Source organism: Crocodylus porosus, unplaced genomic scaffold, assembly GCF_001723895.1.
Source record: "Crocodylus porosus isolate Cpor-Errol unplaced genomic scaffold, CroPor_comp1, whole genome shotgun sequence".
In the NCBI taxonomy this organism is placed as follows: domain Eukaryota; kingdom Metazoa; phylum Chordata; order Crocodylia; family Crocodylidae; genus Crocodylus; species Crocodylus porosus.
The window spans coordinates 92992150-93019383 of record NW_017728906.1 but is presented as its reverse complement, the minus strand read 5'-3'; the positions used below and the strand labels follow the sequence as shown (position 1 = coordinate 93019383).

Here is a 27234-nt window from a genome sequence, read left to right as displayed (position 1 = left end):
TTATACTGTAGCAGTGGCTGGAACTCCTAAGTGAGTTCCCCTCCCCCTATTTAAAGCAGCTAAAATATCCTTAGCCATGGAGTTCCGAGGTTTACAGATAGACATAAACTTAGAGTGGGATTTTCCAAAGTACCTAACTCTGCTCCTGTTGACGTAATGATTTTCAGAATGTCATGGGTCCTTCAGTGAATATCAACTGCAGTATCTCTTCACCTGTTTAAACTTATTATTTCTTCTGTACTGAATTTTTTTAAAAGTCACATTCTTGTTAAGGTCATACATAAAGGCACTGGAAAACTATTTCAGATAGAAGGATTTTAAGGTAGGATTTTCAGAAATGCTAACTACTAGCGTCTGTAATTTGACAGCTTTTGAAACCTGTTGCTGCTTTCTGCACAGCCATGCCATACAATCTTAAAATCAAAGCAATAAAATAAAGCAATACCCTCCAAACTGTCATTTGAAGTTATGTTCAGTATAAAATCTGTCAGATGGTCTAGTTATCTCCCCTTACTACGTTGGTCACAGGTTATCTGGAAAACAAAATGACCAGTGAGAACAAAGCTGGGCCACTGTTTTAGTAGTAGCAAAATGTTGTTGTCTTACCAGTGTATTGATACTTATTTTAAACTTGAATTTTTATCTTATTTCATACTTTTCTCTAATAAAGCAAAGGCCTAAAATAAATGTTATAAGTTTTGGCAAAAATATATCTTGAGACCAGAAGTACTTAGGTTTACTTTGCAAGAGGTTTTTACCAAATTTGAGGGATAGAAAATTGAGGAGAGGCTAAATACATGAATAAACATGTAATGTAGCTTTTTTTTAGCATATCAATGTCCATACCAATATAGGGACAAGTTTTAAAACTATTACTGTAGTGATAAAGATCTTGAATGGAACAGGGATTATTTTTCATGGTGTATACGTATATTACATGTTATTAAAGAAGCAGTCTTGTGGAGTATTACCTGTTTGCAGTTGCACAGGTCCCATCCCTACTGTTCCCAGTCACTTAACATTTTGATGCTTTCCTAAGTAACTGTTGTAATTGGAGCAGGGAAGTATTTATGCATGGGTGGCTTTATTTTTTTAAGCTATCTAATGTGGAATATTCTGTTACTTGAGGGGAGGAAACCTCATGTCTTCATTTAATCTCACTCTCCCATCTGTTGTGCTTCTTTGCTCACTGAGAGCACCCTGCACATTTGTTTGCCACCTACTCTTCATGTGTTGTTCTTGCATATGGTTCTCTGCTCTTCTAGTGTACCTCCTTTGGAGATGCTACCTAGATGCTTTATTCTTCTTCCAATCTCCAAGATATGTTCTCCTAGTGGTGGTGGTGAAGGAGGGTACAGTTTTAATGACAGCACCTCTTTCTTCCACTTGCCTATTTCTACGAATTGCTGTTGCATAGCAAGTAAGCAGTAGGATTATTTTAGCAATAGAGCTTAGTCACCTGAAGAACTAGCTGTAACCAGAGACTTATCATCATGTGACTAGCTAGGTGTTGGTATTACCAATAAGTGCTCCGAATTGTGAACTGCTGATCTAGGCTGCTTGTACAGGCCATGGGGGTTTAATTCGGTTTAGTTATCCCTAAATTGAAGTGGCGGGTTTTTAAAAACACTGCTTCAATTTAGGGAGAATTAAACCAAACTAAAACCTCGTGGCATGTACACAGGGGTAGGGGCCTGATCCTTACTTGCCTCTTCGGCGGCATGGTGACAGGTGAGCTGCTGGCAGGCCAAGTGGTCACTGAGCTGTGGAGGGGCTCCCCCAGGTGGCACCCATCTGCTGGCACCCAGCCCGGGTGGTCCTGGGGGTTGCTGCAGCTGTAAAGGGAAGAACTGGCTCCGCTGCAGCCACAGAGGGAAGCACTGGACCCTGCACAGCTCAGGCAGGCTCCAGGGAGGGGAAAAAAAAAGATCAGGCTTGTCTCTTTTTCTTCAGTGGAGCCTGCTGCATGGGTTGCCGCCAGGTCCCACAGCCCTTTCAGTTTTCAGCGCCCCTTGCACTGTTGTATTTTGTCAGGTAGCAAACTAAAACACCTTGGAAGTGGTTTATCTTGCTACATACCAAAGTCATTTAAAGCAGAATATGCTGCAGAACGTGCAAACAGCAACACCATTAAAGCAGTGCAAAAGGGCATTCAAGCTGCTTTAATGGCCAATTTTGTGGTGTGTACAAAGGCCCCTAGAACCCTGTGTACAGTTTAATATCCTGTGGTATGGCATAATTATTTTAAAATGTATATGTGATTGTATTACAGTAAGCAGATTGTAGTGCACTAAATATATCCATGTTCTTTTTTACAGTCTATTGTACAGGTGGAAACATTAGGAGAGTTTGGTGTGTTCTTCACCTTGTTCCTAGTTGGTTTGGAATTTTCCCCTGAAAGGTTAAGAAAGGTATTTTTGTGTTATACTTCTGGATATTGGGATTTGTTAGTGTTGAACTTATCAGTTATATTTAAGCACCTGGAAAGCTGCCTGCGATTATCTCTTAATGTAACTTGACCAAGATTTTTAAAAGACAGATATCTCACGTTCTTTCTCCTTGACTTGTCTCTTCTTTTGCTCCCACTATCTGAGAAAAGGATATTTCTACTCATTATCACTTTTTAAAAATAAAGTTGCTGTATACCTTTTAATTTTTTTAATGTATTTATTTATTTATTCATTTATTTCATGTATTTATTTTCATATTGTTAAGTCCCACATTCACTTCAGGGCAATCCATCTTTATATGACACTGAATCCAGTTTTTGAGATGCAAATATCAGAATGTTGTGATGCAAAGGTATGTCTTGCAAGGGAAACCTAATGTAATAAACACCATAAAATGGATTTAAACATAAGCTGTGCTGGCTGAAAAGTGCCAATCAAGCCTGCGGGTTCCCGATTAGACATAACGTAATGCAAACTAATTTTAAATAGAACAGCAGTTAAGCTTTAACCGAAAAGATACAAATATGCTTAAGTTGAATTTTTAATACAGAGTAATAGATTCCAATCTGTGGTCAGCTGACCCCTGGTGTTCTGCAGACTATGTCTAAGGGGTCTGAAAGATGACTATGATCAACCAAAAGTATGTGAATGCCCACATTTACAATTCAGATGGGTCCATACTTTCATTTGAAATTTTCAGAGAGGTCCGCACCTCCATTCAAAATTTTGTAGGGGTCCACAAATGAAAAAAGGTTGAAAACCATTGATACAGAGAATAATAGCTGGTTTTAACTAGGTAAGCCTGCAAATATATTTTAACGATTGAAAATATTAACCATTCAATGCATACTTTTAAGATCTACTTTCCTTGCCTTATTCTTCCCTTGATAAGTGAGTTAGTGATATCATGTTAGTTTGTTTTATCAATACATAGAAAGTTACATGATAAGTGACACTTGCCGATCACTCAAATAACTCAAAAAAAGATAAAGATCTATTAGTCCATATACTAATCCATGTTTTGCCATTGTTGGATTGATCCATGCTTGGTAAAATGTTAGTGTGGTACTAATGGGATACCCAACATGATTTGAGTGATGGGCAAATATCACTTACTGAAGTTAAGTGCCCACATGACTTTTTTTTCATTTACATAATAATAAATTGTATAATTCAGTCTAGTTTTAAATGACTTTTGAGATTGGGTCTTTTAATTTTTTTTTTGTTCTGGATCTCTGTGGAAGGAGACTTTTACTGATAGTTGATTACGACTTTTGTTTTTCTTACTATTTCCCTAATACTTCTAGTCATTCCTCTGGAATCATGGCAAATAATTCTGCTCGCTATTTGTTTTTTGTAGGGAGTTTGTAGTTCAGTTTGTGGACAATTAGTATGCCAAGCATTCTAACTCCATAATCATTTTCTTTTTTTTTTTCTCTGAACTCCCTCCAATTTATTTAATATTTCTGGTAAGGAGCATCCCAGTCCTGCATGTAGTCTAGCAAGGGTATAAATTCTAGTAAAATGATTATAGCCCATTAATTCTGTGTTATGACTCAAATCTTTCTCATCTTTGCTTCTTATTGCACTGAAAACCACTGTAACATCATATCACTGGAACAATAGCCCTCAGATTATACAATGCAAATATAAGCATTTTTTTCTTTGAGGTATGGAAGATATCTTTGCAAGGACCATGCTATATGACGGTTTTGATGATTGCGTTTGGCTTGTTATGGGGACACTTACTACAGATAAGACCAACACAGAGCGTCTTCATTTCTACTTGTTTGTCATTATCAAGCACACCCTTGGTATCTAGATTCCTTGCAGGGAGTGCTAGAGGAGACAAAGAAGGTATGTGCAGCTTAAACAGACCATCCCAAAGTCGGTACCAATTTAAATGCTTACAATAATTTTCAAGATGTCAGTGTCTTAAGACAAATTGGGAAATAAAAGGCTTTTTCTCAGAGACCTGAAGAAGAAGGGTACTTGGTACCTGAAAGCATGTCTGTATTCCTCCCAATAACGTATTGGTCCAATAAAATATATTGCCTACAATCCGTGCTTCTCACATTTTTCTTGTTAAGTAACTTTTACTAGCTTGATGGGGATTCTAGGATTCTGAGCATTGGTGCTTGATTGATCTTTTTTTTTTCCCCTTTATTTCTGTAGCTTGCTTAGCTCTGCCTGTTCTAAAATACCATGGCACTATCCCCAGCAGTCCTAATTTGCTTCATAGTACTAAAAGATTTAATGATCAAGTCTGAACCAGAATTTCTATTGCACAACTTAACAGCACCAGCACTGATTCTAGATTTACCTGCACTGCCAACTTCTGTCTCTAAACTGTCCCCAATACCAGCCTGTTCTAAAATACAGATTACATGAGGCAGATTTATCTAGCCCAGTATCCTATCATTTCACTTTTTAAAAAGTATGTATAATGCTATAGTATACTATAATAAGCTGCTGCTGTAACGTAGGTTTAAAGTACTGTATGGGAGCTGGGGTGGCACGAGTGCCAAGGCACACGGTTGATGGCCCAGAACTCACAAGTTTGAAGCTATAGCAGAAGTGTTCATGGTGAGGCCTGTCAGATTCCAGTGAAACTATGAATTCTGCTAATATCTTGTCACAAGGACACGAAAAAGGAAAGGAATCCAGTAAATGGTATTTCTTATGTTTCTTAGGGTTGAAAAGCAAACTCGTTTTTGTTGCTAAAAGCAGATATGATTCAGAATGCATCTGTGAGTAATAATAGGTTAGTAATAAGACTTTTAAGTATCTTTTCAAAGGAGAAATGCACTTCAAACTTTTTTTTTATTTCCTAAGTGGTTCCCTGAATCTGATGTTTTTTTCTTATGCATAGGTGATATTGACTACAGTAGCGTATTACTTGGCATGCTGGTAATGCAGGATGTGCAGCTTGGTTTGTTTATAGCTGTCATGCCAACTCTTATACAGGCAGGAGCCAGTACATACTCCAGGTAAAGAAATTATAAGAAGTATAGATATTTATGTACTTCTGGTTCTGAAGGGAGACCTTTTGGGCTTTGGTTTAAAATGAAGAGATGTGTACTTATTAATGAATGCATGTACAAGTATAACTAAAATCCATGTGCAAAATTGACATTGTAATTGTTGTAGAAGCTCGTTTCATGCATGGGGCTTTCATGCATTATTTTTGTTTCACAGTACTAACTTGGAATGCTCATCATGTTTTAAGTAGCTTAGTCCACCTCAATTATTCACTTTAAAAATGAGTGATGAAGAAAAGGTGGGGTTTTGTTATCCCCCCAAATTCCCCTCTCCTTGCCAAACACTGAACATCTCCAGCATTACTCTTTATAATTCAGTAAATGTGGGACATAAGCTTGAGCAAAGTAGTGATCCGTACACTTTGCTCAAAAGTTAACAAGCATGAACATCACTGGACCTGCAAGGAATTAAATTCTAGAATTTGTTGGAAGCTGCTGAGTTTTTCAGCATACTTGATAATCAGGCTACTTAAGTGCCTAAATATAAATTTAGACCCTTAATCCAAGCATCCTGTTTTAAAATATTAGATATTTTCACTTAGAAATTGGTTTAGAGGCAAGAAAGTACATACAAATAACTTTTTTTCTTCTCTTTCCTAGTATTGTGATGGAAATACTGAGAATACTCATACTGATTGGCCAAATCCTCTTTTCCCTGGCTGCTGTCTTTCTTATATGTCTTGTTATAAAGACTTATCTCATAGGACCATATTATCGCAAATTGCATGCAGAAAGCAAAGGAAATAAAGAAATCCTCATTCTGGGAATATCTGCTTTCATCTTTCTTATGTTAACGGTAATTTTTTAAAAATAATATATTTTACTTGCATAAGGTGTATAGATTTAACATGTATACCAAGAAAGCTAACATGTTGTCTGTTTTTTGCGTATCTTGTCAGTTCTGTATTTGGACATTTTAAAACCAAATAACATTTAAAAAAACTGTTTTTACTATGGACATAGCATAGTTTGGCTGTTAGTAAAGTTTTCAGACTTATCAGTTAGCAACTCTACTTGACCTGCAGCAATGGTTTTATACTGTGCTGCCCCAACCCACCTCACGGGTCTTCTACTTACCCCCATACCTTGGTATTCCTTGCCCCCTGCTCAACTTACCTGCTACCCTATTTCCCTCTCCACATAGCTCCCCTTCCTCCCCCCACATTCTCATCCCAGCACAGGCCCTTCAAAAGAAGGACTAGTATCTGCTTACCTATCACCTAGCAGTGTAACAGACAAATGAGAAGTAGCACCATTACCTGCAGCAACATATGGCAGGGGAATTTAGGAAGAAGTCACAAAGCCCTGAGAAGAGCCCCTTAAGGGTACTACACTCCTGCTCAGATACCTGGTGGTACTGCTGTGCTCTCTATGGTTGAATGCTGTTTCCAGCTTCTTTTTCCGACTTTGGAGCTTCAACTGTGTCTTCAGCTGACTTTTTGTAGAGCTATTTTTGCTTTGTGGTTTTTATGGATGGTGCAACTTTTTTACAGAATTTATGCACAGGCATTTTTAGTCTGGTTATTTTTGGACAGTTGGCAACCCTGCTATGCATTCACACCCATCTGTAACTGTCCCTTTGTAAAGAAAAGTCTGCATGATCATATTGCTTTTTACTGCTAAGGCATAACGTGACATTCTTGTGACTGGTAGCACTTCTAAAGACTGTATTGGAGCTAATATAGCCTTTCCAGATATACACCATGAGCCAAATGTTTTGATTATAAGTTCTTCATAGATCTTAAAGGTAATTTCCCTTTCCTCCCCCTGCCCCCCTTCAAACTCTTTCATTTATTTAATACTTCACATTTGCACTTTTCCAGTAAACTACTTTGCTGCAGAGCATATCTGTTGTCTTTTTGTAAATTGTAGGTTTGAAGCAGTACTGTTGTGGAACTATAGAAACTGCTAATATTCTTTGAATGTTACTGGCATTTTCATATAACATAATTTTTTGCTCTAGGAATTAATATAGGAAATTAGTAGAATGTAAAACTGATCACAAAGTGAGAACAGAGTTTATAGATATACAGTTTAAATAATTTGTTTTACTTTTTAAGTGTCAAGTAGAAATGTTGTCACTAGAGCATTGCATTAAAAGCAGGATAGAGGATAAAAAAGTAATGAATCCAGCTGAGTTTAGCAGCTTTCAGATGCATCCTGAGATGAGGGGAGGGGGAAGAACTACCAGAGGCAAATGATCAATGTGGGCATTTTTGGCCAAGGGAGTCTGTCTTTTAAGTTTGATAATTTAGGTCAGGAAAGACATTAAAAGGCGAAAACCATATCATGCCAAAATCAGATTGCTGCTATGAAATTTAGAAAAAATTGATTGCTACGGAGGCAGTGGAATACAGAGCACTTTTTAAAGAGGAAGGCAGGTTGTTGGATCATATAAGAAAGAGGAGAAATGACTTACTGTTTATTCTAGACTTCTGTTAACTAGTGGGAATAATATCTGTGAAGCTGTGTTAATGGAAAAGTAATGAAGGACTTAAATTATATTGGGGTGACTTCAGAAATATACTTACTCTCTCAAAAATAAGGCCATTTCTACATTTAGGGTTTGTATTTGAAATGGATCCCCTATTGCAAACATAAACAAGAAATGTGCCTATATGAAGTATCAGGCTCTGCATTATATTTGCAGAAAGATTTTTGTCATAAAATAATCTTTTTATGTATGGAAACGAGTTTGCTGTAAAAATGCAAAAGTAAGCTGTGTTCTTTACATAGAAAATACTATTTTCACTCAGCCTTTTTTCCAAACTCCTAATATATCAAGAAGCTTTTCACAGATCAGTAGAGGTGATAAAGCAATGACAAACACCAATACCATATTAATACTTAGTTACTTGATGAAAGGTCATTTCAAGGACAAAGACAAGATAATAAATGCTACACATCTGTAATAGCAAATATTAAGAGCCACATTCCATAGTTACTCTATCCTATCAAAAATAAAAAGGTGAAAAAAAAATCCAATTTGAAAAGAAGGGGGGATGCATTTGGAAAGAATTCTTGTTGTCAGATGGAGGAAAAGTTTTGTTCTGTGGTTTAGTCTAAAAATTTCCTAAAAATAAACTAAAAGAAAGAAATTCTGCCTACTTAATTGCATGCATGCAAGTTGTTCATAATCATACCATTTCATCTGTAAAAGGAATGGGATCGTGCATATATTGAGTTTGATCACACGTGACTCTAAGATTCCATTTGAAAGTTGATGGAATAGATCAAACAAGACTATTCTAATCTCTGTATCTAATGCATGAGACATCCTGAAATAACCACTTTTTCCAGCTAGCAAGAGGGCACCTAACCAGAATAATTAATTTATAGCTTATTTTTTAATTGGTAACAGAATATCTTGACAAAATATAAAGCAGCTCATTAAATAGAACCAGATAAATATTTAGGTTTCTCTACCAGCATTGGAGACTAGACCTTTGTGCATTGAAAGACCAAAACTGTCTGTTTTATACTGGATTTTCAATAAGCACTTATTTGACATGTAGTAATTTTCCTGTGGAACTTGCATATATGTAAATACTTTCTGAGTGCAGGGTGTTTTGTTTTGTTTTGTTTTGTTTCCTAAAATGTTTGTGAAGAACTGATACACTGGTCTCGCTACATCTAATTAGGTCTAAAATAAGAGCTTTTCCCCAGATCATAATTCAAAGTTTAAAAAAAAAAACCCAACAGGTGTGCAAAATGTTGATTTTCCCTCAAATTGAGATGTGGGTTTGAGACTGGAGGAGAACAAAAGGATGCATCTCAAAATGCAGCTCTACTCTGATAAGTGTTGTCAGCATGCCAGTTTGTGGGTATCTTTTTCTCCACTACATGAGATACAATCTGGAATTTTTCCACCATTTTTCCACCACCAAGCAAGGGACTCACATACCATATTAGACCCCGATACCTGTGCAATCCTGTCTGCTAATGCAGATGCTGCTTGTTGTAAACTAGCAAACTATCCTATTGATGATGCACAAGGTAGAACTAGAATCCAGCTCACTCTGTAGGGTGAATTTCTGAATGTTCAAAACTTTTATAACATCTTTGAGTTTTACAGTGAAATTGTTAATACAGAATTGTTTAGTAAGCCTTGCTGATAGAAAACTGGCATTATAGGAAACACTCACAGCTGTGATAGTTGCAGCTTCATTGCAAATTCCTGGAGATTGTTCCATTTTGCAGACAAACTAGAGCCAAATTGCTTTTATCCCTCCTTCCCGTATCAGAGGTAGGAGAAGCTTTTTTGTGCAGGATGAATAAAGCCAACCATAAACATTACCTCCCTTCCTGATGAAAGTTGGGCCTCTTGGGGAATTAAGTTGGTTACCTTTTTTGAAGCTAGGAAAGAAACTTTTCTTTCCCAGTAAATTGGCCTGGGCAGTAATGCTATGTGTGTTGCCTATCTTTCACTTAGCAGTCCAGGGACCCAATTGGTAAGTTATAAAATCCATTTTGCTACAGTTTGGCAGGTCTGTAGGCAATTATTTAACAGTTAATAATTACAGTTAAACTAGATTCTCCAACACTTGATTTGTGGAAGGTTTCTTGTAAAGAAGATAGGAATTTGGGTGAGGACAAATGACTGGTACAGTTTATGCAATACTCTTCTCTGCTCTTTTTTACTAATGCATGAAGGAAGACCAGTAGGGTCATGCAGCAGTTAATGGAGCAGAGATAGCAGTTCTCTATCACGTGGCATGGATTTCAAAGGAAAAATTATCTGTACTGGAAAAGTTAATGCTAGACAGTTCCCAGAGGTATAGGGAAACCATATTTCTTGAATCTCAAAACAGGATAAATCTTCCTTCCCCTGTCCAGCACACAGCTGTTTCTGAGCTCTGCTGACAGTGGAGCATGCTGACGACTCTGTGGGAGAGGCACTTCATTCAGATGTCCCATCAGTTTCTTCAAATAAACACCTGTCCAACAGAGAGGTTTTTGAAAATGGGGCATAAATTAGATGTATGGTCATCCTATGGAGATATTATTTAAAGCTGTGGCTTAGTTCATAGAGAAGTAGGGCTGGAAAGGACCTCATCTAGCACCTCCCTGAGTCAGGATCATCCCTATCCAAGCCATCCTATACAATTCATATTTTAAATTCTGCATAAGACTACCGTCTACATAAGGCTACCATCAGCCCTGGCACAACACAGACCTAACACCCTAAACTGCCACAGGTAAAGCAGGGAATGATGGCAGCCAACACCCTGCTTCTATGAAATGTCAATATATGCTCAAGAGATTCCAGGTAGAGGGCCATGGCCCTTGCTACAGAGGAAAGTAAAATCCCCTATAGTCCATACCAATTTGACCATGGGGTAAAATAGCTTTCTGACCCCAAATATGGCTGTCGGTGTGACTCTGAGTGGAGAGGCAAAACCCTCTAGCCAGGAACCTTCTGGCTTTGTTCCCACCAGGAGCATTGGCACACCCCAGTCAAAATCCCCAGCTTTGGCTGTAATTAACACCCAATGCCTCTGAGGAAGACTTAAAAACACCCTGACCCATGTAGCAGAAAAGGGGTGGGAGTGGGAGGCAGGGATAACCAGCAAAGCACAGAAGCATGGGAAATACCCATGATAGAAAATAGGCATAACTACACCTAGATCATCCCTGACCTCTTGAACATCTTCAGTGATGGAGAGTCTACACTTTCTCAGTCATTCTGTTACTATGCCTTACTATTCTACTAGCGAAGAAGTTTTACTGGCTATGCAGTCGAAATGTACTTTGCTGAAACTTCCAAACCATTGGTCTGTGTCTTTCTCTCTCCAGTGATAGAGAAAAGGTGCTTTCCCTTGCCTTTGTGGCAGCCCTTCAAGTATTTGAAGACTGCTATTGTGTCCCCTCTTAAGCTTTTCCTCAAGCTGAACATGCCTAGCTCCTTTAGTCTCTCCTCATATGACTTGCTTTCCAAGTCCTGTATCATCTTTGTTGCCCACCTATGGACCATCTCTAATGTCTTCACAACTTTTATTTTCATTGCGGAACCCAAAACTGCACACAGTACTTCAGATGAGGCCATGGGTGACTGGTGCTGCCTTAGTAAAGAGGGAGGCATGTGCCCCTCCGTGACTAGTCCCGCTGACCGGGGGTGGGGGAGGACGGGTTCCCCCGCAGCCAGTCCCACAACTGGGATGATTACTGTAGCTGCTTCTGGGAGTGGCTGCGGCCGCTTCTGGGAATGGCTGAAATGATCAGCTGGCATTCGCAGGGGGGGCACTGGTGCTCCCGCTGCCCCCCCCCCATCGCATAAGTGGCAAGCACAGCTGGTCAGGGGGTACACCCAGCATGTGCACCCCCTATGTATCACCACTGGAGGAAGCCTAACCAGTCCCAAGTAGAGAAGTATTATCACCCCCCATGTCTTGCACCTAATAGTTCTGTTGATGCTAATATCCTAAAACTGCATTTGCCTTTTGTGTGGCTGCATCACCCTGAAGACTTGTATTGAGTCTGTGACCTACCAAGACTCCCAAGTACTTTTCCATAGAGCTGCCATCCAGCCAGGTGTAACTCATTTTAAATTTGTGTTTTTGATTATTCCTCCCAAGATGTAGCACCTTGCATTTGTCCACATCAAACTTCATCCTGTTAGAGTCCAACTTTCCAATCTGTCGAGATCTTTCCGAATTGTGCTTCCATACTCCAACATGTTCACAGTTCTTCCCAGTTTTGTATTGTTTGCAAACTTGCTTAAGAAGCTTTCTATGCCAGCATCCAAACTGGTGATAAATGCATTGAACAGCACCAGGCCCAGGAGAGACCCCTGCGGGCCTGCACTGTTCAACATCTTCATCAGCAACTTGGACGAGGGGATCAAAAGCACCCTGTTCAAATTCACAGATGACACCAAGATGTGGGGAGAAGTGGGCACACTAGAAGGAAGAAATAGATTGCAATTGGATCTAGACAGGTTACAGGGGTGGGCCGATGGGAACAGGATGGGGTTCAACACTGACAAGTGCAGGGTAATGCACCTGGGGAGGAAGAACCAGCACCTTACCTACAGGCTGGGGAACTCCCTTCTTGTCAGTGCCGAGGCAGAAAAGGACGTAGGAGTCATCATTGACTCCATAATGAACATGGGCTGACAATGTGGGGATGCGGTCGGGAAGGCCAACCATACCTTGTCATGCATCCACAGATGCATCTTGAGCAGGTCCAAGGAGGTGATCCGCCCCCTCTATGTGACACTGGTCAGGCCGTAGTTGGAGTACTGTGTCCAGTTCTGGGCACTGCACTTCACGAGGGATGTGGACAGCATGGAGAGGGTCCAAAGGAAGGCCACCCGCATGATCAGGGGTCAGCAGGGCAGGCCCTACGAGGAGAGGCTACGGGACCTGAACCTGTTCAGCCTCCACAAGAGAAGGCTGAGGGGGGATCTAGTGGCCTGTTACAAACTAGTTAGAGGGGACCAGCAGGCATTGGGAGAGTCCCTGTTCCCCTGAGCACTCCCAGGATTGACTAGAAACAATGGACACAAGCTAGTGGAGGATACATTCAGGCTAGACATCAGGAGGCACTACAGGATCTGGAAACAACTTCCAAGAGAAGTGGTGCTGGCTCCTACCCTAGCGGTCTTTAAAAGAAGGCTAGATGAACACCTGGCCGGGGTCATTTGACCCAGTACCCTTTCCTGCCAAGGCAGGGGGTCAGACTCGATGATCTGCTCAGATCCCTTCTGACCCTACCAACTATGAAACTATGACCCCTCCCCCCCGAAACTTCCTGCCATTCTGACATGAGCCCCTTAATAATTACCCTTTGCTCATGGCTATTGAGCCAGTTACCTATCCACCTTATAGTAGTTTTATCTAGCCCACATTTCTCCAATTTGTTTTCAAGAAGGTCATGTTGGACCTTGTCAAAAGCCTTTCTGAAATCCAGATACAATGTAACCGCAGCATTGCCCTTCATCCACCCAAGTAGTTACTTTGTCAAAGAAGAAATAAGGTTTGAAAAACAATTTGTTTTTCAGAAATCCATACTGGTTGCTTGTGATCAGCCTTTCCTTCTCCAGATGCTTGCAAATGGCTTTTCTTAGGACATGCTCCAGTAATTTCCCTTGTATTGAGGTGAGGCTAACCAGTCTGTAGTTCCCTAGATACTCTTGCTTGCCTTTTTTAAAGTGGGGCATGATGTTGTCCCTTGTTCAGTTCTCTGGTACCTGGCCCATCTCCCATGACTCCACGAAGATCATTGCCAAGGGCTCTGAGATTTCTTCTGCAAATTCCTTCAAGACCCTGGGATGAAGATCATCTGGCTCTGATGATTTGAATTAATGCAGACTCAACAAAAGCTCTCTGACCATGTCTTTTTGTTATCTCTTCCCTCAGCTTGCCCCCTTCCTTATCCACATAATCCTTATTATGTGTCTGGCTGCAGCTTAATTATTTTGTGAAGACAGAGGCAAAGTAGCTGTTGAGTAGATCTGCCTTTTTGCACCTTCTCTTAAGAGTCCCCTCTGGCTTGTTAACAGGGAACCTACAGCTTCCTTGGTCCTTCTTTTCTGACCATCATTCTTACAGAACTTCTTATTGTTGTCCTTAACCTCCTTTGCCAGGTGCAGCTCATTCCTTATATTTTTTGCCTTCCTGATTTTGTCCTTGCAGATTCTTGCTATACTCAATTCTTTCATTGCTTGCCTGCTTTCCTGTTGCATTTGAGGCATTTAAGAAGCTCCTTATGCAGCCACATTGGTCTCTTGCCATTCTTCTTGTGCTTCCATTGTGTTGGGAAACTTTCTTGTTGGGCTTCCAGTATTGTGCCCTTTAGAAGACCCCAGCCCCACCTGGGAGCATTTATCCTTCAAACTGTCCTTTCATGATACTATGCCTGTTTAACTTGAATCAGATGAAATCTAACTGTTGGAAATCTAGCATCATAGAATCAATGAGTCGGAAGGGACCTAGACAGATCATCGAGTCTGACCCCCCACCATGGGCAGGAGTGAGCACTGGGGGTGGGAGGGGTCATAAGACCCCAGCCAGGTGCCTACCCAGTCTCCTCTTAGAGATTTCCAGGGAAGGTGAGAGCACCACCTCTCTGGGAAGCCTATTCCAGGCTCTGGCCACCCTTACAGTGAAGTAGTTCTTCCTAATATCTAACCTAAACCTATCCTCCCTCAGCTTGTGGCCATTGTTCCTAGTGACTCCAAGGGGGGCCCTGGTGAATAGACTTTCCCCATGTCCCTGCTGCTGGTCCCTGATAAGGTTGTAGGCAGCCACAAGATTTCCCCCCTCAGTCTGCTCTTGCGGAGTCTGAAGAGATTCAGGTCCCTCAGCCTTTTCTTATAGGGCTGGTCACAGAGGCCCTCAACCATACGAGTGGCCCTCCTCTAGACCCTCTCCAGGTTCTCCACATCCGTCTTGAAGTGGAGTCACAGTACTCCAGCTGCAGCCTGGCCAGTGCTGCATAGAGGGGGAGCAAGACCTCTCTGGACCTGTTAGTGATGCCCCTGTTGATGCATGACAGGGTGCAGTTGGCTCTGCCTGTTGCTTCATCGCATTGGCAACTCATATTCATCCTGGAGTCGATCATGACACCAAGATCCCTCTCTGCCTCTGTGCTGCTGAGAGGGTCAACCCCTAACCTATAACCATAATGCTGGTTCCCTCTTCCCTAATTTTGCTGACTTCATGCTTTCCCTGTCTCAGAATCTGGACTTCTATTGTATTGTGTTCACTGTGGCAGGCCAGTAGGAGGTGCTCCTGCTCTGAGCCACCCACCTCACTGTGCCCAACCACCTTCCAGGCTCTGAGTGCCTCCCAGGGGGTGCCTCACATCTAGCCGAACCCCCTTCCTGGCGCACACTTGCTAGCCTGGGGGTAGTGCCACCACCACCCAGGGTCTCGTCTTATCTTGGCACTGTGCCCTCTGGGAAACACAGGCCTAGTAGTCCTTGAAGAGTACTCAACCCACTTCAAGAACTTGGGGTGCTTCCCTCAGTCTGAAGCACAAACAGTAGTTTCCCTCAGCTGAACCAAGGGGTCCCCAAGGCATAATCTAGACCCATTCCCAATAAGTCTCCCATGCTATGTACAAAGGAGAACTTTATTGGTTACAAGGAGTAAGTTTGGAATAGGGCACAGCGTTGAGCAGTATTAGAGAAATCCCATAGAGCAAACAGGGTGGCTGGGGTACCCTTTGATCATGCATCTGAGTTACTGCAAGCTACATATCTAGTTAGATCTCAGGTAGCTTACTCACAAGTATCATCCAGTGGCAGGTGGAGATTCCCTCTGGAGGCAAGCAGTTAATTGATCATGAGTTTCAAGAGAGAGAGCAAGTTTCAGATGGTCCAGCTTTTCTCTCTCTGAGTTTTCATCATGACTACTCCCTTCCTCCTGGGCAGTCCTTAACTTATATAGATCTTATGATCTCATTTACCTGGTCCAGTGGAGGCCAGCATCTGTTGGCTGACAGCCAACCAATTTGAAATGCATCACTAGTTGCCATGCAGACTGGCAGGGTCTCTAGAACAATAGGGAGCCCAAGCCCCTCACCTAGGTATGTGATGCCAGTCACGTAGGTAGAGGGAGCAGGTTTTCCCCCTGCCTCAGGAATGTATCCAACTCAGGGTTACCTAAAGAGCCCATAGGATGTCTGCCCTTTGCAGTGACCACATTAACTAAATTGTCAGATAGCAGAAGTTTTGGGGAGAGACAGAGGTGGCATTCTGCTACATTCGCTTCTTTCTAACTTACCCATCACCTTCACATACTTCATCAATTCTTCCCTTCTGGTCATGATAAGATCCAAGATAGATTATCCTCTGGTTATATCTTCTACTTCCTGGAAGAAAAAGTTATCCTCCATACAAGTTAGAAACTGGCTTGACATTTTTTGTTTGGCTGTGTTAATCTTCCAGCAGGTGTCCAGAAATGTTGAGTCTCTCATCTGTACCATCCCATAGCTTTTGGATAGATTTGTCACCTGTTTGAAGAGTGCTACCTCCTCTTTTTTATTAGGTAGGCTATAATAAATCCTCACCATTATTTTGGTGCTGCATCTTTTACCTTTCATCTTCACCTAAATGCATTCAATTTTGCTGTCTTCCTCCTAAACTAGGGAACAAGTAACAGTGTTTCTGACATACAGGGCAATGCCATCACCTTTTCTCCCTACCTTGTCCTTCCAAAATCAAGTATAACCCTCAATGTCGACATTCCAGTCATAAGAGCTGTCCCACTAGGTCTCAGTGATGCCAGTCAGATCATAGTTCTTTTCACAGGCTGCAGCTTCCAGCTCATCTTGTTTATTCCCCATACTTCTTGTATTTGTTATACATGCATTGGATCTATTTGCATTTTGACTTTCTTACTTCCCTTTAGCATCACTTGTTGCAGTCCTGTAGTTCTGTGGATCTCTCCCACAGTTAAGTTGTTTTTTTGAGTCCTTTTCCCTCTGGACTGTGCTCTGTTGCTGGAGGGTATTGATCACCATCCCCCATGTAACCTAGTATAAAGCCCTTCTTTCTAGGTTGGTCAGATGCTGTCCAAAGATGCTTTCCCCTGTTCTTATCAGATGGATCCCATCTCTTGATAGTAGTCTTCCAAAGAACATCTGTCCATTGATGAAGAAGCTGAAGCCTTCACGTTAATACCACCATCTCAGCCATGCATTCACATGCAGGATACAGTGGTTTCTGCCTGGACCCTTGCCTTCACAGGAAGAATCAATGGAAACACCACTTGTGCTCTAAACTCTTCAGTACTCTTGCCAGCCACCTTATAGTCACCACTAATTTTCTCAGTGTCATTTCTGGCAGTATCATTGGTGCCTACATGGACAAGCAGGAAGGGGCAGTGGTCTGAAGGATGGATGAGCTTTGGTCGTCTTTCTGTGATGTCTTAAGTTTGAGATCCAGGAAGACAACACACTTCTCAGGCCCATAAAACTGGATGACAAATTGGTGTCTCTGTCCTCTGCAAAAGGAAGTAATCAACCACCACCACTCTTTTCGTTTTCCTTTTTCCTTTTCCTTTTCTGTGCAGTGGTCCTGGAGTTAAATGGTATAGCTGGTATCTTGTCCTCCTGTGGTGTTTGGGGTAAAATGACTGTTTAAAGAATTGCTGACAGGAATACAATGCACTTTCCCTAGATGGAATAGCAATAATTACTTTTTTTAGGCTAGGGCTTGCGTACCTGCTTTCAGTTTTGGGAACGGAGCAGGAGAATAACAAAGCCAGCATTTTTGGCTGACACATTTGTGTTCTTAATACTAAAATAAGTGGTTGGATTGAGACTTTGATATTGAGGGGGAAAAAAACAAATGTGCTAAATACAATTTATAGTTGGTCACTGTTTATATATAAGTATATATGTGGTATTTTTCTTATTCTTCATTTTATGCTGCCCTTTAAACCCAGTATTGCAAATCCTATACTAACCATCAAATGTAAACATTTTAAAATTTAAATAGCTAGCTTGACATCACACTATTTTAACAACTTGACACACAAGCATGTGTGGGAGTATCTTAGTAGTAAAGACATGCTCCAGTTGTATGCTATATTTAGAGTGTAAAAACACTCTAGAGTGGTGATACTTTACTTTTCACCAAAAAGAGGGCAAGGGGAAAGCTCAGAAACATCTTTTTGTATAAAATGTTTTTGCTTCCTTTGTCCCTTTATATCCAACCTTTTGTATTTATTTTGTATTATGATGGTTATGGAGTATCGCTTTATTTAATGTGAGGAAGCTGATGCGCGGAATGAACAACTGCAGGATCTTAATGAGGTGGACATCTGGACCCAGTGGCAAGGGAGGATCCTAGGAAACAGGAGAGCCTCCATCCTGCTGCATTCTTCTCCTGTCTTTACAGATCCTGATGTTACTTTCTGCCTGATCCTCTGTTGAGGACTTGGAATTGGGCTGTAGTTTGTCTGGAACTTGCTCTCAGGTCTGGTTGCCATAGGTGACCCTGCCAAAATTGAAAGACTGCAGATGACATAACTCTGAGGATTATTGGGACACGCAAGCCTCTCCACCGCTACAAGGTTTCAGTCTAGGTCTTCTAACTTAGAAGAAGTTCGATATCCCATCAAGGAAACCAAGAACAACAAGGCTACTGGACCAGATGGCATATCTGTTGAAACCTTCAAGGCTGTCTGTGAGGAACTGGTATTGAGACTCCACAAATTTGTTCTTTGACTTTGGAACAATGAGGAGTTCCCTAGTGGACTTGAGAAATGCCAACATAGTATTTACCTTCAAGGAAGTCTGTGTGAAGGAACTATCAAAGTATTGTCCCCCTTTCCACAGCAGGGACATTCCTTGCCCACAATCCTCCTGAACGCTCATCATCTTGCTGAGGAAGTCCTACTGGAATCTTGATGTGGTTTCAGATATTTCCGTGCAGCAATCAACATGTTCTTTGTTGCCCACCAGGACCAAGAAAACTGTTTGGACATTGGAACTTATATATGGACTTCATTGACTTCAATAAGGACTCAGTCAGTTGCAAAGCCTTGGGAATACTGGCCAGATTTGGATACCCTGAAAAATACACAAAGGTCCTGATACTTCTCTTGATATTAGATGACAGGGATCATTTTTGTAGCGGATTGGAGACTGATCCATTTGTCATCCAAACTGGGAGGCAAGCAAGGATGTTGTTGCTTCAGTTCTGTTCCCCACACTTTTGATCATCATCCAGATCCTCCCCTCCGGAATCAATATTGAATACTGAATGGATGGAGGGCTGTTTAGTCTACCAAAGTATTCAAAACAACCATCATAGAAGCATAGAAAATTAGGGTTGGAAGGGACCTCACTCAGGAGGTCATCTAGTCCAACCCCCTGCTCAAAGCAGGACCATCCCCAACTAGATCATCCCACCCAAGGCTTTGCCTAGTCAGGTCTTAAAAACATCTAAGGATGGAGATTCTACAACCTATATGGGTAGCGTGTTCCTGTGCTTTACAGCCCTCCTGGTGAGAGAGTCTTTCCTGATATGTAACTTAAATTTTCGTTGCTGCAACTTGAGGTCACTGCTCCTTGTTCTGTCATCTGCCACCACTAAGAACAGTCTAGCTCCATCCTCTTTGGAACTAGGTAGTTGAAGGCTTCTATTAAATCCCCGGTCAGTCTTCTTTTCTCTGGACTAAATAAGTCCAGTTCCCTTAGTCTCTCCACAGAAGTCATATGCCCCAGTCCCCTCACCATTTTAGTTGCTTTGTGCTGGACTCTCTCCAATTTTTCCACATCCTTTCTGTAGTGGGGGGCCCCAAAACTGGACACAATACTCAACCAGTGCCAAACAGAGGGGAATAATTACCTCCCTTGACCCTGCTAGCAGCTCTCCTTCTAATACAGCCCAGTGTGTTGTTAGCTGCCTTTGCAACAAGGGCACACTCTTGACTCATATTCAGCTTATTGCCCAATGTAATCTCCAGGTTTTTTTCTGCAGAGCTGCCAGTGCCCAGCTTGTACTGGTGCATGGGATTATGCTGTCCTAAGTGTAGGACTTTGCACTTGTCTTTACTGATCCTCATGAGATTCCTTTTGGTCCAGTCCTCCAATTTGTCGAGGTCTCTCAATCCTAACCCTACCCTCCATCATATCTACTACTCTTCCCAGCTTGGTGTCATCTGCAAACTTGCTGAAGATGTGCTGTGTCCCATCTTCCAGTTTTTTTATGAAGATATTGAACAAAACTGGCCCCAGGACCAACCCATGGGGCATTTCACTTGGTGTTGGCTGCCAACTAGACATTATGCCATTGATTACTACCCTTTGAGCCCAATGATCTAGTCAGCCTGCTGTCCACTTTAGAGTCCATTCATCTAGCCTATATTTCCTTAGCTTGTGAGAATTTTGTGGGAGACTGTATCAAAATCTTTGCTGAAGTCAAGGTATATCATGTCCACTGGTCTCTCCACATCCACAGAGCCAGTTATCTCATCATAGAATGCAATTAGATTGGTCAGGCATGACTTGCCCTTGATGAATCAAAAGCTGACTGTTCCTAATCACCTTCTCCTTCAAATGCTTAGAAATGAATTCCTTGAGGACCTGCTCCATGATTTTTCTCAGGTTTGAGGTGAGGCTGACTGATCTGTAGGTCCCCGCATCCTCCTCCTTCCTGTTCTTAAAGATGGGCACTATATTTGCCCTTTTCCAGTCATACAAGACCTCTCTCAATCACCATGTGTTTGCAGAGCAGCTGGGTACTGTCTTTGAAATCACATTCGTTAACTTCCTCAGCACCCTCAGGTGCATCACATCCAGCCTCATGGACTTGTATACATCCAATTTTCTAAATAGTTCCCAACCTGTTCTTTTGCCACTGTTCAGGGGCAACATGTAGGGGGTCCATACAGGTGAATGTGTATGCTTGAGCATGGTAGCGCACCCCCTAAAAAAGGCGCCACCGACGCATCCTCCCCCAGCTCCTCCTTGCTGCTGACAGTGCCGGTGGTGCATGTAGGAGCTCCACACTTACGGCCACTGTGCTTCCTCTGCTGTGAGCACAGCTGTGCCCCCCAGCCACTAGGGGCACACAGTTCATGCCACTGGTGGCTGCTCATCTCCTCCGCAAACTACTGCATATCTCTGCAGAACTCTGCTAAATTTTGGGTCTTTCTCTCAACATGGAGAAAACTGAAGTCCTTTATCAGCCTGCTCCAGGCCTCAAATATGACCCCTCCTTTCAAATTACCATTAAGGGGAAAGACCCTGGAGGTAGTTGAGCACTTCTTTTACCTTGGCAGCCACCTCTCTCAGAGAGTGAACACTGAAGCTATCCAGCATAGGATCCAGTGCATAAGTGCCTTCTTCAGGAAATTGTTTCAGCATGTTTTTATTGATTGCAGTGTCCAGAAAAACCCTAAGATCCAGGTCTACAGTGCATTTGTTTCATCATCCCTACTCTGAGTCGTCATCCCTACTTTCCTCTATAGATGCGAAATGTGGGTGACCTACCATTATCATTCGGGGTGGGGAGGGGAGCAGAGCCTGGAGAGATGTCACCAGTGATGCTTCTGGAAAATCCTCTGCATTAAATAGGAAGATCACCACACAAACGGTAGCATCCTTGCTTAAGCCAGTGTTACCAGCATTGAGTTGGTGATCCTCAAGCACCAACTTCACTGGACTGGATATGACATGTGGATGCTGTCAGAGCCGCGGGCCCCGGTGTCACGGTGGGCCGAGTATGGATCGAACAGGTGGGATTAGCAGCGAGGAGTCAGAGCGGGTGGACAAGCATGTGGTTTCAAAACAGAATGCTTTTATTGTTTACTTACGCCACTAATGGTACTGTAGCGTAGGTCAGGTCAACTTGGTTACAGTAATACGATAATACGATGACAGTGAATTAGAAACGGAGCCAAGTCTGTAACAGGAATGAAGTCGATGAACAGGAACGAGTCTAATAATGAGTTGATCGGAAACGTAGGACGAGAAAACGAGGCCGGAATGTGGTAAATGAGTAATGAGAAACGAACGGATGATCGAGATCGAGTGGCCAAAAACGAGTCGAAGATAACCGGAACGTGAACGAGTGAGCGATGATCGTTAACAAATGGTTGAGACGAGAGGAACGTTTTCTAGGAAAGGGTACGCCGGGATATGACGGTGGTGGGGAGACCACTGGAACTCTGGGAAGCAAACCAGGGTTCTAAGAGGCTCTCCTGAGGCAGTCTCTGCTGTAGCAGTCTCTGCTCAGCTCGGGTCTGGTCTCCCTCTAGTCTGGTCTCCGAGCTAGTCTGGTCTCCGCTGTAGGCGGAAACTCGCTGGCCTTAAATATGTTTCGAGTGGCCAATCAGATAGCTCCCCTTTTGGAAAGTTCTAGTCCATTCTGGTGCATGTCTAGGCATGTGCGTAGTGCCAATTCAGATTACCTCATTGAACTTTTATGATGGACAAGTGTGGGGTCAAGTATGGGGCATGTGCTGGGCATGCTCACTAGCCCTCCGGGGATTTTCCACTTGCTTGTCCGTGCATGTCTGTGCTTAACACTGTGTTATCCAGCACCTCTTTTAAATTTGGTTCTGACAGATGCCTGATAGGGCTGTGTGAAATGGCTGTGTTTCGATTTGGTTTTGGATTCGGTCATTTCGGAGGACAGTGATTCGTTTTGGTTTTTCGGATTAGTGTCCTATTTTGTTTTGATCAAATCTGTTTTGGAGATTTGGCTCTGCCGAATCTCCTCTGAATCTGTTTTGAATGTGCTGCAGGTTTTGTACAGCCCTACTGCCCAGCTAGTTTGGGCTTGGAACTGGGGGCTGCAGGGCCCTAGCAGGGAGCAGGATGGGGCTGTGGGTGGCTTGTCCAGGGGAGGGGGAGGGCCGCTGCTCTCCGTGCAGGCGAGGAGAGCCCTGCGTGGATCTCTGATCCCTGTCACACTGGGTCATGGGGCAGGGAAGCAGCGCAGATCAGCGACCAAGCCTGGTGGTTCCTGCTGTGCAACCTGGCTCTTCAGGGAGCAGAGATCCATGCTGGGGGTTTCCTCACTGTCACTGCCTGCCCTGTGCTGCTCCTGCTGTGCGACCTGGCTCCGCAAGGAGCAGACATCTGTGCTGGGGTTTCCTCGCCACCACTGCCAGCCCCACACTGCCCTGGATCTCTGCTCCCTGCAGAGCCAGATCGCGTGGCAGGGACCAGCCCTGCCATGCTCCGTGACCTGGCTCTGCAGGGAGCAGAGATCCACGCTGGGAGTCTCCTCACTGCTGCTACCCACCCTGTGCAAAATTTTCTGAAACATTTTGGATGTCTCATTTCGCTTCAGAGATGTTTTGGAGCCTTCTGTTTCGATTCAGATTTGGTGTTTTGGGTGCCAAAACAGCCTGAAACTCATCCAAAATGAAATGGCTGGTGAAATTTTGCACAGCCCTAATGTCTGGCCCTCAACTCACAGAACTAAGTACTCTAATCCTAGTTTAGCTTGAGCTGTCATGGCAGCCAGAGGAAACAGTTGAAGGACACATTGAAGGCATATCTCAAGAAAACAGATGTAGACATCAAGAGCTAGGAGGAGATAGCGGCTAACCAACTTGGGAATGGTGCCACAACCTTAACCAAGTGGCAGCCCACTTGGAGGTAGCGCATCTTGCCCTGAAGCAAAGAAGGGCAAGACAAAGCAGAGAAGAAAAAGCGGAGGATGGAAAAGAGAAATCCTGGTCCATGGTTTATTCTCTCCTTGGAAAGATCTGCAATTTCTGTGGGCAGAATTGTGGCTCAAGGATTGGACTTTTAAATTGCCTTAATACCTATCAATGAGCCACGGTAGAGATCATCCTTGAATCAAAGGAATTGCTGACTTTAATTTTAAACTATTGCTAAGAGCAGTTTGTATTTTGAAACTAAATGGAAGGGATTTTTGGCAGTAATCTTTGTATTAGTTTTGACTGATAAGCAGGGATCCTGGTTTTCTCTTATTTAATAAGATCTCCAATTTTTGGATTAAAAAAGTAACCCCAAATCCATATTTTCCCATGATTTAAAATGAAATGCCACTGTATATTTATCTATATATTAGTGGTGTTTCATGTAAATAATGGAAAAATGCAGATTTTGGGTTCCTCTTTTTAATCCAAAAATTGGGAATTTTTTGTAAAAGGGAAAACCGGGATCCCTGCTGATAAGGAATCATGTTTCTTGACAGACCCATTCCATTTTCTTAACTATTTTTTAATTGTTGAGAACTGTATACACAAATAGAGTGGTGTGGTGAACATTCATATATATGCTAGTGCTTTAAAAATAAACAGCTTTTCTTAAATTGCAGGTTCCATTTTGTAGTAAAATATGCCAGGCATTACACGTTGAAGAGGTTATTGCTCTCTTTCATTGCCTGAAGTTATTTGGGCTTTGGGTTCATACCTTACACCTTAACATCATCCAAGACATGATTAATTTTGTCCAAAAAGGTATTGTGTGACATGTCGTTGCTTGATCTAACTATCTATCTATCTAGTCCAAAATTCTATCCTGAATATAATGTATAATGGTTTGCAAGATGGCCGGCTCCAACAGCACGATATTCAGTAACAGCTTTAATTCTCAAATTATAAATCTAGTTTTCTTTTTGGAAAATTGGAAGGAAATTTACTGGGTTCTGTGTCACATGAAATATTTGAGGGAAATCCTGGCTCTGTTGAAGTCGATAAGGATTTTATTTCCAAAAAGAAAATATTAATGATCGATATTAATTATTAATAATAATACCTTAAATATAGAATGCAAAATTTTACATTCCTTTAATTGGTGAAACCATTGATGTGGCAAGCTTTATACATCAAATCTATAAGTAGTAGTTTTGTAGTTAGTCTACCTGTAAAACTGGCATGAAATCTTACAGCAAGAGGAGATCAATAAATGTTTCTTTCTTGACAGATTACAGAGCTTTTGGATGTTTCAATGGAATTGGGATGCTTCTTAGCTGGTGCACTGATCTCTTCTCAGGGGCACATGGTTACTGAAGAGATCATGTCCTGTATTGAACCAATAAGGGACTTTCTTGCCATCATTTTCTTTGCATCTATAGGTAATCTAAAACATTATTAAAAAACTTATTAATTTACATAAACTTGTGTGGGGAGGGAAATTTTTGCTTTGTATGAATCTGTTAGAATATTTTCTTAAGTGTGAAGTTTTTATAAATGTATTATATATTTTAAGTATAACATTAAAATATTTTATGAATGTGTAAGTTAAGTATGTAATGTTAAAACTCTGTAGTCCTGTTTGTATTAGGGCTGTCAAATGATTAAAAAATTTGATCATGATTAGTTGTGTGATTAATAAAATTAATCACAATTAATTGTGATTTTAATCGTACAGCTAAAAACTCACCAAAATTACGTGCAGAAAACCACAAAATTTTGCAGGTACTTTGTATGGTTGGGGGTGGTGTGTGTGTGGGGGGGGCGGGGTTTGGAGCCAGGGAAGAAGAATCCCCACATGCCTTGGCAGGGTGCAGGGTACTGTGGGTCAGGAGTGAGGGATAGCAGCAGGGCTGTGGCTTGAGAGTGAGGGGTGGGGGCAGGGCATGGGAATATCACTGCCTACCCCCCCCTCACAGGTATCCTCTTTTTTTGAAACTGGAAATATGGTAATGCTACAGGAACACAGCCCAGTGGCATGTAGAGCAGCGCCCAGCAGGTAAATCTGTTGCGGGGGAGGGTGGTGGGAGAGGGAAGAAGCAGGGGGCAGATTCAGGCCCCCATGGTGAGGGAGGGAGTGGGACGGGCTGGGGTGAATGGGGCCCTGGGGCCGAACGGGGTTGTGAGACTGGCCTGCAGGTGTCTTGACCAGGGGTGTGGGGGGCGTGGCTCCCTGTCGCTGTGCGCACCCCTGGGGGAGGCAAGAAGGCATATGCCCCCTGAATTTATGAATGGGGCAGAGGCGGACTGTCCACTGTGGGCTGAGGTCCTGTGTCCTGGTGCCTTTGCCCCAGGAGCCACATGATGCTATGTTGTGCCTTCCATCCTGGGCAGGCAGGGGACATGCAGCCAGCATGTGGCTCCTGGGGCAAAGGCAGCAGGGCACTGAGTCCCAGCTCTCTTCCGCCCTGCACACAAATCTGGGGGGCCACAGGATCCCCATCCTCCCATGGGGGTGCTTCCAGCAGTGGAGAGCCACGCCCCCCCACACTCCTGGGCGAGTCTCCTTTTGACACCATCCCATGACCTGCCCTGGCCCCAGAACCCCATTCACCCTAGCCCCTGCCCCTGCCCCACTCTCTCCCTCGCTGTGGGAGCCTTGATCTGCCCTTCCACCCCTTTCCTCTTCTCCTTGCCCCATCACTTTCACAGACTTACCTGCTGGGCACTGTTCTATGTGCTGCCGGACTGCATTCCGGGCTGTATGCATGCTGTGGTTGCTCATCTGTATGTGTCCATCTGCCCCCCATGCCTTCCTGTTGCAGCAGCCTAAAACCCACATCTAGGCTGCCCTGTGGTCCTCTGCACTGCCACCACTGTCCCTTTGGGCAGCCCAGAGGCAGCGGTGACAGAGGTGGAGCACAGTGTGGGCTCCAAAACCATGTGTGTGATTAATGCATTAAAAAAATTAACACAAGAATCAATTAACATGTTCATCACGCATGTGAATAGCAATTAATTGACATGCCTAATTCCTATTTAATCAAGTAACTGCTAACCTTTGAGCTACTTTAAACAAATCTCTGAAATACCTTAAGGTAAAAAAGTTTGTTTTGTTATTTTAAATCCTATTTTCTCCTTGCAGAAGGATATTTATTACAGCAAAAAAATGGTTCTTATTTATCAAAGTTTTATTTAGGTTAGGTGAAAAACTTGAATATGGAGTTGAGAATTTTTGTTGCAGTTTTCTTTGTTTAGATGCAATGCATAAATGCATACCTGGAAAAGGAAGAATCAAACGGGAGGTAGTTTCTTTACTTGTAGCTCCAAGGTACTTTTAGTGAGCACTCACCTCAAAAACTCTGTATGTTGTTTTAGAACTTCATTTGAAGCATCTTCAGGCTTTGTTTAGAACTTCCTTCTCTGTTCTCTAACTTCTCTCACTTCCAAGTACTCACCCTTACGCAAACACTTCCTAGTGGAGCAACTTCACTAACATAATTCAGTGGCTGAATGCCCATCCATGTACCTGTGTATTGGTTTGGTGGCCATTATTTGGCATAGAACCTTAAACTGTTTCTTACAGCTCTCTGAAAATGAATAACTATTCCCACCAGTTTTAATGACATGTTGCCCAATCTGCAACAGTAGTTTACTCAAATCAGTCAA

At 42.5% G+C, this 27234-nt stretch overlaps 1 protein-coding gene across 2 annotated transcripts in view; it reads left to right on the top strand.

Annotated features, from left to right (window-relative positions):
• TMCO3 (transmembrane and coiled-coil domains 3) overlaps positions 1 to 27234 on the top strand; it is a 60256-nt gene that overhangs the window by 22355 nt on the left and 10667 nt on the right. The window contains exons 7-12 of one of the 2 annotated variants that reach the window (XR_002099928.1): positions 2319 to 2411; positions 4121 to 4307; positions 5323 to 5440; positions 6092 to 6287; positions 24249 to 24390; positions 24857 to 25007. Coding sequence is in view for 1 of the 2 variants with exons in the window: in XM_019529617.1 (XP_019385162.1) it covers positions 2319 to 2411; positions 4121 to 4307; positions 5323 to 5440; positions 6092 to 6287; positions 24857 to 25007 (745 nt within the window). In the remaining variant the exon portion in view is untranslated. The remainder of the gene's footprint in view (positions 1 to 2318; positions 2412 to 4120; positions 4308 to 5322; positions 5441 to 6091; positions 6288 to 24248; positions 24391 to 24856; positions 25008 to 27234) is intronic. The other variant, XM_019529617.1, reaches the window with a different exon arrangement.